At 41.3% G+C, this 13,632-nt stretch overlaps 1 protein-coding gene across 4 annotated transcripts in view; it reads right to left on the reverse strand.

Annotated features, from left to right (window-relative positions):
* rnf213a (ring finger protein 213a) overlaps window positions 1–13,632 on the reverse strand; it is a 166,321-nt gene that overhangs the window by 55,637 nt on the left and 97,052 nt on the right. For all 4 annotated transcript variants that reach the window (XM_068003995.1, XM_068003993.1, XM_068003996.1 and 1 more), the window contains 7 exons: window positions 10,627–10,749; window positions 6,273–6,328; window positions 5,703–5,856; window positions 5,072–5,207; window positions 3,651–3,839; window positions 1,825–1,955; window positions 216–373 (listed from right to left, as the gene is read on the reverse strand). In XM_068003995.1, coding sequence (XP_067860096.1) covers window positions 216–373; window positions 1,825–1,955; window positions 3,651–3,839; window positions 5,072–5,207; window positions 5,703–5,856; window positions 6,273–6,328; window positions 10,627–10,749 — 947 coding nt within the window. The remainder of the gene's footprint in view (window positions 1–215; window positions 374–1,824; window positions 1,956–3,650; window positions 3,840–5,071; window positions 5,208–5,702; window positions 5,857–6,272; window positions 6,329–10,626; window positions 10,750–13,632) is intronic.

Consider the following 13,632-nt stretch of genomic DNA (forward strand, 5'->3'; position numbering starts at 1 on the left):
TTTTCACTTTACTGCTTGTGCAGAATACAGAGAAGAAATACGGGTCGGCTCCATTATGGGTGAGAGATCCTTCCTGCCCGATTTTCTTCTCTGCTTCTGCCCAAGTGATGTTTAATGCCCAGGTGGTAAAGATCAACCTCATTTTGAACAGTTTATGTGCAACTACTTTCCGTTGTGAAAAGCTCGAGGCAATTACCTGGACTGGAACACTTTACCTCAAATTCAGGTTCGGATGAAATGCTCATGGTCATCAGTAGGAAGTCATCCAAGTACCTTAAGAAAAAATGCTGTCGCCATTCTTCACTCACATTTGAAAGGTACTTTCCAAATCCAGTTTTATTAAATATCTCATTCAGCTTTTGCTCAGTTTGTCCTGTTCATGCATTTGGGAAATAGAACAAGTAATAATTAATCCAATGGAATTATCTCAAGATTCCCATTTATTCAGTTCTGTTGTCTGATAAAATTTGATATTCACATTAGCTGCACTATACTGTGGCCAGAGATAACAATACTAAACTGAAAGGGCAGATGACTGGTGCATGTGGTATCATGGTTTCCAATGGCCCATTCTATTAGCTCAACTCTGAAGAAATTTTCACCCGAGTGTTGAAATGGAGAATTCTTATTCATGTGGTAGCTCACCTATTTCTAATGCAATACAGTGCCACAGCACTGTGCAAATATTTATGAACTGTGCAATACAAGGGTTACAAAGTAGAACTTTAAATGACTGCAAGTTCCTGCTTTCCAGTCACTCTTCTGTCAAGGGCCACCATGCTGAGCAGCAATTTGTTTGAATGCCATTCTCACAGACCTACCGTAAAGTATCTCCACCTGCTTTTTAAAAGCAAACACTTTATGGACTCTTGCAAGTAGCTGAACTTCACAAACTACAGCGGTCCCATGTTTGATCCCAAATCTCTCCCGAGTCAGCTGGTCTCAGGACACTACAATTGGCCTTTGTGAACATAGGTTACATAGAGCAAACTCAGCCACAGTTCCCACTTCGGTTGCTATCCAATGACCTCTTGAGAGCGCAGATATTAAGAGCATCACCATACTGAAATGTGATCAGGTTCAGACTGTGTGGTTATAACTTAAAATCCACAGAAGTGTAATGTGCACCTGACTTAGCACAGTGTAACTAAAATTAACACTATACATTTATCAATATTAAGGCTTGGATTAAGAAATAAATAGGACTGAATAAGTATGTTGTTTGAAATAATAACAGAAAATGCTGGAAAAGCTCAACAAGTGAGGCAGCATCTGTGGAGAAAGAAACAGTGTTAACATTTCAGGTCGAAGATCTTTCGTCAGAACATGAAGTATGTTGTTTGGTTGCTTTTAGTACCACTGCAGTTCCAAAGTACTGCTCCCTGAAGTGGTAGGAGCATGTGCAGTTCAGCACCTATGCTGCCTATTCTGTTCTCAACTGTGTCACTTTGGGAAAATGGAACACAGCCCACAGGGAGGATGGAAAAATCATAGTGACAATAAACACTGGCTAACCTCGTGCCCTGCCTGCAGACTGGTTACACAGTGCCATTGGTCCAGGTCTGTGAGTAAGTCTCAGTTCTTTGCTAGCAGTTGAGGAAGGTAAGTAGCAAGGGGAGATTTAAATAAATAATGTTTTCATATAAAATCCATAGATTCTCTTGTTATCATCTGATACTTCATTCCCATTTTCCAGTCATAAGATCGGCAGTCCATTTTTTGAGACCCTACCAATTGCACATATTTAGTGATATCACAGCATTGGCGGAGATATTTAACTTTGGCTGACTCTCCACATGAACACAGATAATTGTTATCAAATACCTTCCATGTACTGGGCCTGAACCCACAACTCATCCAGAAAGTCTTTTATTCTCCAACTGAAAGGCAGTAGATTGCCAATTTCCAGTATGTCCATCTTCATGTAGTTGTGGACAACAATTTCAGATTGTAAACTGTCAAAAGAGAAGTAAACATTTCCCTCAAAGATTATATAGAAAATGCAGACAATTTTAATGCAGATTTAACTTTTCACATGGCAGGTAAAAGGTAGGTTAGGGAAGGGGGTGGCAGAACAAAACTGCTGTTCCGAAAGCCTTCTGTGGTGCTGTTGTCAGCACCAGAACTGAACCCTACTACCAGATAAGTCTCATACCTTCTACAGTATATATCTGTTTAGGGTGTTCTCCTATTAGATACATCTGAAATCTTGTCCTCATTAGGTAAGCCAGAAAACATTTTTCTTTGAACATACTAAGGGTAAAATCCTATCTGTTCCCCATTCACCAAAGGGGACATAAGGAAAAGCTTCTTTTTTTTAACACAGCGAGTGGTCAGGATCTGGAATGCATGCCCGAGGGGGTGGTGGAGGCATATTCAATCATTGCCTTCAAAAGGGAACTGGGTAAGTACTTGAAAGGAAAAAAATTGCAGGGCTAAGGCAATAGAAGTGGGACTAACTGGATTTCTCTTGCATAGAGCAGGCATGGACTTGATGGGCTGAATGGCCTTCCATGCTGTAACCTTTCTATGATCTCTCTAACCCAGGCTCAGAAACAGGTCAATACCTGTGGCCAAGAAAGGGGAGGCATGCAATCTGTTCCCGAGTCTCTGCCAATTCCAATCTGTGCCAGGCACCAGGTAATGTGCAAGGTCCTAGAGATAACTCTATAGCCTTCCCTCTCATTAGCTGGAGGTGCCTGATTTTTGCTTAGTGTCTTTATAGCAGTGCAGATCAGTAGAGGAATTGAACCTGCATCTCACTACTCCAAAGAGCCACAAATTGGTGCTCCAAATTGTAATGCACCAGCCCAATTTCAAACATTTCTGGAACTGGGCCACATCAATGGTCCTCTGCACTCCACGAGCTGGTGAGACAAATGCCTACAGTAAAACATGAAGTCTGTTTTGCAGCAGTTTTTTTATTTGCAAGTTAATTTGCATTTTCTCTATGTCTGCCTACGATAAAAGAACATCAGCTGACAGCTTAGGCAGTAAACCTGCTCCCAGGCCTCCACCAATACAGTTTCATAACCTTCTGGTAGAAGATGCCATGAAGTGGCCTGGGGATTAACTCCTCCTCCCTGTTAATTGTATCCATGTGATTTAAATCAATTAGTGTTAATTGTATTCCGGTGGTGGATATCAATTAGGGACTCTTGTATCCATTTATAGGAGGGAGTTTATCTAAGGGGTGCACGGTGTGTAAGGGGGGATCTGAAAATAAAGGCTTGGAAGCAATTGAAGACCAGGCTCTAGTACTCTGTCTTTCACCACCTGGCTATCTGACTTTTTACACTCCCCAAATATTAAGAATCTAGGCTATGCTCAGCACTCTCGTGGCTGAGTTTGGAAACTCGTTGTGCAAGGAACTGCAGTGACAAACCCTATGGCACCCAGCAGATCTGAAATTTGGTAGTTACCACCAGGAATTAAAAACTAGGAAGATAATGAGCCATTCTGGTACTACCCAGGAGTGGGAAATCCAACCCTCTGTGTGATACATTAATGTGTTATAGGCAAAAGATGTTCTACTGCTGCAGTAGTGGGGAGGTGGGAGGGAGCTATATTCAACAAGCATTATATCTCAGGTAATGATCAATGGGGAATCTTTATAAAGAAGACCTACTGTACTTCAGAAAAATACTTACTTGAAGGTATCTCTGTTGTAAGGAACATCCAGCAAATTTGGGTCACTAAAAATGTCCATCCATAATTTCCGTACAAATGTAGGAGTATCATCAATTAACAAGTTTAGGTTACAGTCCCGGTCTATAACAGAGATAATCTGTGCCAGGAAAGGTGTTACTACTGTTTGAACTCGTTTCCAAAGTGTGTGCCTGTGAAATAGAATTTTTTTTTTTGTTAAATTGAAAAATCTAGTTGAAGAGCCATGGCCCACAATGCAAGGCAGCACATGAAGTATAGGAAACATAAGATAAATCAAGAAGTAGTAGTTAGTGAAGCCAATCTTGAGTTTTAAAAGCATGTAGATTGTTGGGGGAAGGGAGGACAGACAGTAATATTATACTACCACTTGTGTCAATGCCAATACAAAGTGGCATAATGACCCAAGACCATTCGTGCAATTAGGAAGTTAAATCCTCATCGGACTCCCAAGCCAGGAAGCAAGAGACTGCTCCTAGTAGATTGCCTCATACTGTTTGAACTTTGCAGCATGTGTAGTATAACTCCATCCAAGTATAAAGTCATGCTTTAGAAGCGTCCACTGAACCTCCTGGCACCTTTCAAATCAGAGCATGGAATTTTTTTTTTTAAATGAGAGAAATATAGCTCCATTCTCTGAACACTGAAAATTAGCAACCTATCACACATGCACAGAGCTCTTTTCTTGTTGACCCGAGTGTGAAGCGCAGCGAGGCAGATCAATGTGCTGGTACGCAGAAGTGAAGAAGGATGAAACAATAATGGAAATAGGGCAAGGATGAGGGACAGTCTGAACTCTGGTAAGATGCAAGAAAGACTAAATTAAGTGATGAAAAGTTTTGAACAGTGGGAAAGTTTCACAAAATTACATGCGATACAAGGGTAAATTCACTGATCCTGCGCTCCCAAAAGGGCCTCATGTTCAAAGGGAGATACCACAATGCTAATCGAAGAATGGGCACAACAACACCGTGGTGCTGATTCACCAACCTATGTTCTCTGAGTGAAACACTACACTGGCAGCACAGGATTAGTGAATTTACCATGTACAATTGAGTGTAATTTACAAGTATGGATCTCCATTCCATCGTGTCCTCCGGTATGAATTCAGCTAGGTGTCCTGTAATTAAAGTTAGCACCTGTGTACTTTAATTTTATACATGAAATAAACAAAATTTTGTTTCATGCTAGTATTGTTTCAGAGCAAACCACAGTGTATCATTTAGTTCTTCTGGCATATGCCTGGTGGAACACAAATATAAATTGTTCACAATTGCTTAAAATGCATTTCCTGACTACCACTAAGCTTTCAATTTCCTTGAAAAAAAGTGAGTCTTTCAACAATTTATTTCTTTCATATTTAAAAAATGGGCCTTCTTAGAACAAGGAGTAGTTTTGGGTGTACCTGAAAGTGCCACCTTCCTGAAGTGCTTCAAGGTTTGAGGCTTCCCGCACCATCCACTCAGTTGCATTGTGAGACTCTTCATCTCGCTTCAGCAGAAGAGAATGTAGCCTTTGTTTCATCATTGCCAGGAATGAAGCTAAATGAGTAAACAATATGAAAATGGATGGAGTTTAGTGAATCCACTGACACATTGTGCCATTCTCCTGTACAGTACAAGCATCTTCCAATCGATCATTGCTCATACTGTCCATTCTTGCAATAAAGAGACATAGTAAATAATGTGTACTAGATTATTATTTGAGGATCAGTTTGAAGGGTTATTTCAAAATGTCCAAATACTGAAATGAGTGTATGCATGACCAGTGTAAATGAAATGCTTTAAGCTATGCATCCTATATTTAAACAAGTTATTTAAAAATTCTAGTTATTGAAAAAGCCTAAAACCCAAAAGGTCTTTGAGCTTACAATTTCTAATGATATTTCATGATCAACATCAGCCTGTGCATGAATTTCTCAATAGCTGCAATATACTTTGTTCTACTCTGAAGCCTGATAGATATGACATTGTTAATTTGCAAATTGCTACTTTTAGACATAAAACTTTAATCAATGTAAGCAGTTAACAACAAACCTTTGAACTCAACGTCTTCTGTTAACAGTGAAAGCAGGATTTCTACTCGTGTGGTGCTGCGACTGGAACTCTGGTGCAGGTCCCTCAGCATGCCAACAGCAGACTGCACACAGCTCCTTATGAGGGAGGTCGTATCCAGTACCTTTCCTTCATCCTTTTAAAAAGGTCATTTTACAACCCAGTTTGTAAATTAGCACAGTATATATAACTGCAAAAGACACGCAGTGCAACAACAATGCAGCATAAGCTCAAATCACGAATGGCCATCAATCTTACTAATACAGGAACAACTTCTACACTTTAATTCACTAGCAAAACAAAAGTACAAATTTCCAAAGATGTTTAAGCTATTTTTACTGTTACATTACTGTACGTTTCCTTTTCTTCACAGGAATTTTGAAATGCCAACTCAAACCTGCTAAAATCTGCTTATAATCATTCATTGTTTTTAAATGATAATGCAGCTTAATTTCAGGATTTGCAGAGATATTGCTCAACATATAGTACTGCAGGCACTGTCTGTAGAAAATTTAGCGAGACATGTGATTTCAAATGAATTAAAACACTTACAAAAGGTGGTTCAGGCAAAGGTTCTTCAATCATCTCCTCCTGGTCTACAATCATGGCTGGAATACAAACAGATAGCTGTTAAGTACACAAATTTTACTTTCACAAAGCCAACTTCAGTGAACTATCACTAGCTCATTGATCAATTAAACAACTACCAACAGTTCATTTATACATGAACTGTTGGTAGGTAACTAATAAGTTAATAATAATCCAACATTCCAAAGTATAGGTTACAGCTTTATTGTACCAGTTAAGGGATAATAATTGTATCAAAAAATTGTAATTATTGAACCAGACACCTATCAAACAGATCCTTTTATTCGGAGTGCTGGAAAAAGGAAATTTAATTCATTAACTCAATTAAGATTTGACTATCAAAATCCTAAAAATATATATTTTATATATACTTTAAGGAAAAAAAGGAGGGGAGGGTGGCAGTATTGATTAAGGAGAATATTGCAGTGCTGAATAGAGAGAGGATGTCCTCGTAGGATCAAAGACAGAATCTATTTGGTTAGAGACAATAGAGTTGCCATTATACCACTGGGTGTATTCTATAGGCCACCAACTAGTGGGAAGGATATAGAGGAACAAATTTGCAGGGAAATTACAGAGAGGTGCAAGAACTATAGGGTAGTGATAATGGGGAACTTCAACTATTCTAATGTAGTCTGGGTTAGTAATAATGTAAAGGGCAAAGAAGGGTAGGAATTTCTGATGTGTGTTCAAGAGAACTTTCTTGATCAGTATGTTCTGGCCCAACGAGGAAGGAGGCATTGCTGGATCTGGTTCTGTGGAATGAGGTGGGTGAAGTGGAGCGAATGTCAGTGGGGGAACATTTACGGAACAGTGATCATAGTATCATAAAGGTTAAGATTAGTTATGGAAAAGGACAAGGAGCAATCTAGAGCAAAAATACTTAATTGGAGGAGGGCCAATTTAGGTGGGTTGAGAACGGATCTGGCCCGGGTAAATTGGAATCAAAGATTGACAGGCAAAACTGTAATCGAACAGTGGGTGGCCCTTAAAGAGGGCAGTTTAGGTACATTCCCACAAGGGGGAAACGTAGGGCAACCAAAGTTAGAGCTCCCTGGATGATGGAAGAGATAAAGAGTAAGGTGAAGCAGAAAATGTCAGGTTGATAATACAAGTGAGAACCAGGCTGACTATTGAAATTGCAGAGAAGTGAAAAGGGAAATAAGAGGGGCAAAGAGAGTGTATGAGAATAGACTAACATAGCTAACATAAAAGGGAATCCAAAAGTCTTCTATAGACGTACAAATAGTAAATGGGTAGTAGGAGGGGTAGGGCCGATTAGGGACCAAAAAGGAGATCTACACATGGAGGCAGAGAATATGGCTGAGGTACTAAATGAGTACTTTGCATCTGTCTTTACCAAGGAAGAAGATGCTGCCAAAGTCACAGTAAAAGAGGAGGTAGCTAACATACTGAATGGGCTAAAAATTGATAAAGGAGGTACTAGAAAGGCTGGCTGTCGCTAGGTCACCCAGTCCAGATGGGATGCATCCTAGGCTGCTGAGGGAAATTGCAGTGGTGCTGGCCATAATCTTCCAATCCTCCTTAGACATGGGGATGGTGTCAGAGGTCTGGAGAATAGCAAATGTTACACCCTTGTTCAAAAAAGGGTGTAAGGATAAACCCGGCAACTACAGGCCAGTCAGTTTAACCTCGGTGGAGGAGAAGCTTTTAAAAACGATAATCCAGGACAAAATTATTAGTCACTTGAACAAGTGTGGATTAATAAAGGAAAGCCAGCACGGATTTGTTAAAGGCAAATAGTGTTTAACTAACTTGAATGAGTTTTTTGATGAGGTAACAGAAAGGGCTGATGAAGGCAATGCAGTTGATGTGATGTATATGGACTTTTAAAAGACGATTGATAAAGTGCCACATAATAGGCTTGTCAGCAAAATTGAAGCCCACGGAATAAAAGGAGCAGTGGCAACACGGATACGAAAGTAGCTAAGTGACAGAAAAAAGAGTAGTGGTGAACGGTTGTTTTTCGGACTGGAGGAAGGTATACAGTGGTATTCCCTGGGGTCGGTACTAGGACCACCGCTTTTTTTGATATATATTAATGACTTGGACTTGGGTGTACAGGGCACAATTTCCAAATTTGCAGATGACACAAAACTTGTAAGTGTGGTAAAACAGTGCGGAGGATAGTAATAGACTTCAAGAGGACATAGACAGGCTGGTGGAATGGGCGGACACATGGCAGATGAAATTTAACGCAAAGAATGAGGAGAGACAATATAAACTGAATCGTACAATTCTAAAGGGGGTGCAAGATCAGAGAGACCTGGGGGTATATGTGCACAAATCTTTGAAGGTGGCAGGAAAGGTGAGAAAGCGGTTAAAGAACCATACAGGATCCTGGACTTTATAAATAGAGGCATAGAGTACAAAAGCAAGGAAGTTATGTTGAACCTTTATCAAACACTGGTTCGGCCACAACTGGAATATTATGTCCAATTCTGGGCACTACACTGCAGGAAGGATGTGAAGGTCTTAAAGAGGGTGCAGAAAATATTTACTAGAATGGTTCCAGGGATGAGGGACTTCAATTACGTGGACAGACTGGAGAAGTTGAGGTTGTTCTCCTTCGAGCAGAGAAGGTTAAGAGGAGATTTGACAGAAGTGTTCAAAATCATGAAGGGTGTAGATAAAGTAAATAAAGAGAAACTGTTCCCATTGGCGGACGGGTTGAGAACCAGAGGACACAGATTTAAGATGAATGGCAAAAGAACCAAAGGCGACATGAGGAAAAACTTTTCTATGCTTCGAGTGGTTATGATCTGGAATGCGCTGCCTGAAAGGGTGGTGGAAGCAGATTCAATCGTAGCTTTCAAAAAGGAATTGGATAAATACTTGAAGGGAAAAAATTTGCAGGGCTACAGGGAAAGAGTGGGGAATGGGACTAACTGGACTGCGCTTACAAAGAGCCGGCATGGGCTTGGCGGGCCGAATGGCCTCTCTCTGTGCTGTAGCCATTCTATGATATTTTGAAATTATAACCTCCATATTGGTCAAAATTCAATATTATATATTGATGCAAGTATTTGGGGGTACTGGTGGATAGATCATTGAAGCTATCAGCACAGTTGTGCTGCAACAGTAAAAATAGTAAATAGGATCTTGGATGGTATAACCAGGGCAAAAGAACACATATCACAGGGAACTGATTGAGTTTGTAGAGAGCACTGGACCTGCCCCACCTGCAGTACTGTATAGAATTCTGTTCAACACATTATGAGAAAGACATCTTTGCATTGGAGGGTGTGCTGCAAAGGGCAACTATATTGACAGCTAGGATTAGGCATCTGAGTTATGAAAAAAGGCTGCAGAAACTGGGAATGTTTACACTGGATAAGAGTAGGCTCAGGGTGATGTTTATCTTGTCAATGCCCTATAACATGAGTATGTTTAACATAGTCAGTTACAGACTGGTATCATGGGATTTGGAGTGCTTAGACACTAGGACTGGCCAGATGGTGACAGTGGTTCATTCTGTTCCTATATATTCCTATATTCCTTTGTGTGGCAAGCATTCTGTGCCACAGGGCAGAATATTGTTCACATCTGCAATGCCCTTTAAGACAAGGGACGAAGAATCGAAAAGATAAGGTACTTCTCAGAGGCAGAGAAGGAAGATCGGAGGGTAGGAACAACATAGACTGGGGTGCAGGTCACCTGCTAGCCCTTTTGGTCTGGGAATAGCACATGGCACATGGACCTAAAAGCGGAAAAAATACAGGATCAAGATGCTACTATATAATTCACTAAATGCATTAAACTAGAAGGCTGTACAACCTTGAGCATTTTAATTTATCTGGAAGTTAGATAAACCATTAAAAATTATTGATTGAATATTCAATTATCTAATAATCAATTGGACTGAATAAATGCGTCAATTAAATTGGCATTTAATATAATAGATCTGACATTTTTAAATGGTATTTTCCCCAAAGATGCTCACGTCCTGAAAATAACTCAGTACTCTGCCAAAAAATAGACCTGGATCAGTGATTTTAATTTTAAGTTTGAATGCATGCAATCCCTACCCCAGTAAAATGATTACTGCATGCACTAAACCATTTTACAGCACAAGGTGAGAAAAGCACACAGGCTTACTAGTTACAAAATTGTGATTGTTTTCTGCTCAATAAGAAGCCATCGAAAAGCAAATAAACCAAACACATGGGACAGTTTTCAAACCTTTCCGTTACTGCTGAATTTCTTTTAAATCAAAACTAAAAACAATTGAATGTTCATGGGGATCACGTTGAAGGGATCAGGCTCCAGAAAAGAACATGAAAAATATAATACATACATTCAGGCTCCCCAGCCTCTTTGCCAAACAGCTGGCTAATAGCAATGCCTTTGAAAGCAGTCACATCTGCAACCATGTCTTTCGACTTCCTGAGGTCATCAATATGAACTGACTGCCATGGGTCTAAAAAGAGATAGAAAAGTTTTACTTTTATATCAAATGTACAGATAATCTGAGCTACATTTTGATTAAACATTACATATATGTAACAGACAGAGTACACACAAACTCTGAATCACATATTCCATAATTTATAATTTCATAGTCACTGCTCTGATGTTGCAACAGTTTGCTCAGACATTAAGGGTATCTAAATTCAGCAGCTCAAGAATCGCTGGAATTATTAACTTTTAAATAAACTTGCTGATCTGCATAAATTTGAACACTTGTTGTCCCACTGTCAGCTCTATTGATCATGTGACCATCTGCGATTATCGAACAAACCCCTTTGCTTGTACTATGTGAGTCTATCACGGCAAAAATACTTACTACCCATTTATGATTTTAAAAGGGTTCTATAAATGGATGGGAAGCACCTGCTCCCCTGCCCCCCAAATAGCTCCCTATAGGAAAAGCAAAAACCAGCTTACCATACGGTGGCTAATTGTATAATCATTGTCATCTTCCGAGTGCTCCCAAGGCTCGAACTTTGAAATGTAGTGTTTCTTTGTTTGGCCTGCACCCCATCACCCTGTATTGTTCCACTGAAATCAATGAGCACTGTTGGGTGGGGGGTGGGCTGAAGTAACCGTGAACATCACATTACTTGTTGGTTAAGTGGAGCAATTTCTCCATGATCAGGTCATTGTAGAGACACATTCTGAATGATTCCTATAAATTAAAGATGCCAGTAGCAAACGCTCACACGTATTTTGTGGGGAGATTCAGGGTAATGTGGTTAAAAGCCTGCTGGATTTAACTATGGAAGGAGGCCATTCGGCCCATCAAGTCCATGCTGGCTCTGCAAGAGTAATCCAGCTAGTCCCACTCACCCGCCCTATCCAGCTACAACACTGGCATCTACCTGACAATGTGGAAAATTGCCGAGGTACGTCCTGTCCACAAAAAGCAGGATGAATCCAATCTGGCCAATTACCGCCCCATCAGTCTACTCTCAATCATCAAAGTGATGGAAGGTGTCGTCGACAGTGCTATCAAGCGGCACTTACTCACCGATGCTCAGTTTGGGTTCCGCCAGGACCACTCAGCTTCAGACCTCATTACAGCCTTGGTCCAAACATGGACAAAAGAGCTGAATTCCAGAGGTGAGGTGAGAGTGACTGCCCTTGACATCAAGGCAGCATTTGACCAAGTGTGGCACCAAGGAGCCCTAGTAAAATTGAAGTCAATGGGAATCAGGGGGAAATCTCTCTAGTCATACCTAGCACAAAGGAAGATGGTAGTGGTTGTTGGAGGCCAATCATCTCAGCCCCAGGTCTTTGCTGCAGGAGTTCCTCAGGGCAGTGTCATACACCCAACCATCTTCAGCTGCTTCATCAATGACCTTCCCTCCATCATAAGGTCAGAAATGGGGATGTTTGCTGATGATTGCACAGTGTTCAGTTCCATTCGCAACCCCTCAGATAATGAAACAGTCTGTGCCCGCATGCAGCAAGAACTGGACATCATCCAGGCTTGGGCTGATATGTGGTGAATAACATTCGCACCAGACAAGTACCAGGCAATGACCATCTCCAACAAGAGAGAATCTAACCATCTCCCCTTGACATTCAACGGCATTACCATCGCCGAATCCCCCACCGTCAACATCCTGGGGGTCACCATTGACCAGAAACTTATCTGGACCAGTCACATAAATACTGTGGCTACAAGAGCAGGTCAGAGGCTGGGTATTCTGCGGCGAGTGACTCACCTCCTGACTCCCCAAAACCTTTCCACCATCTACAAGGCACAAGTCAGGAGTGTGATGGAATACTCTCCACTTGCCTGGATGAGAGCAGCTCCAACAACACTCAAGAAGCTTGACACCATCCAGGACAAAGCAGCCCGCTTGATTGGCACCCATCCACCACCTTAAACATTCACTCCCTCCACCACTGGCGCACAGTGGCTGCAGTGTGTACCATCCACAGGCTGCACTGCAGTAAATTGCCAAGGCTTCTTCAGCAGCACCTCCCAAACCCACAACCTCTACCACCTAGAAGGACAAGGGCAGCAGGCACATGGGAACACCACCTGCACTTCCCCCTCCAAGTCACACACCATCCCGACATGGAAATATATCACCGTTCCTTCATCGTCGCTGGGTCAAAATCCTGGAACTCCCTACCTAACAGCACTGTGGGAGAACCTTCACCACACAGACTGCAGTGGTTCAAGGCGGTGGCTCACCACCACCTTCTCAAGGGCAATTAGGGAGGGGCAATAAATGCTGGCCTTGCCAGCGATGCCCACATGCCATGATTGAATTAAAAAAAATCCCTGTAGCCCTGCAAATTTTTTCCTTTCAAGTACTTATCCAGTTCCCTTTTGAAAGCCACGAATGAATCTGCCTCCACCACCTCCCCCCACCTGCAGTGCATTCCAGATCCTAACTACTCGCTGTGTAAAAACGTTTTTCCTCATGTCACCTTTGGTTCTTTTGCCAATCACCTTAAATCTATGCCTCTGGTTCTTGACCCTTCCGCTAATGGGAACAGTTTCTCTCTATCTATTCTGTCTAGGCCCTTCATGATTTTAAATACCTCCATCAAATCTCCTCTCAACCTTCTCTGTTCCAAGGAGAACCCTAGCTTCTCCAGTCCAACCACGTAACTAAAATCCCTCATCACTGGAATCATTCTAGTAAATCTTTTCTGCACATCTGAGGCCTTCACATCTTTCCTAAAGTGCAATGCCCACAACTGGACACAATACTCCAGTTGTGGTCGAACCAGTGTTTTATAAAGGTTCATCATAACTTCCTTGCTTTTGTACTCTATGCCTCTATTCATAAAGCTCAGGATCCCGTATGCTTTTTTAACCGCTTTCTCAACCTGCCCTGCC

Source organism: Heptranchias perlo, chromosome 23, assembly GCF_035084215.1.
Source record: "Heptranchias perlo isolate sHepPer1 chromosome 23, sHepPer1.hap1, whole genome shotgun sequence".
NCBI classification, from domain to species: Eukaryota; Metazoa; Chordata; class Chondrichthyes; order Hexanchiformes; family Hexanchidae; genus Heptranchias; species Heptranchias perlo.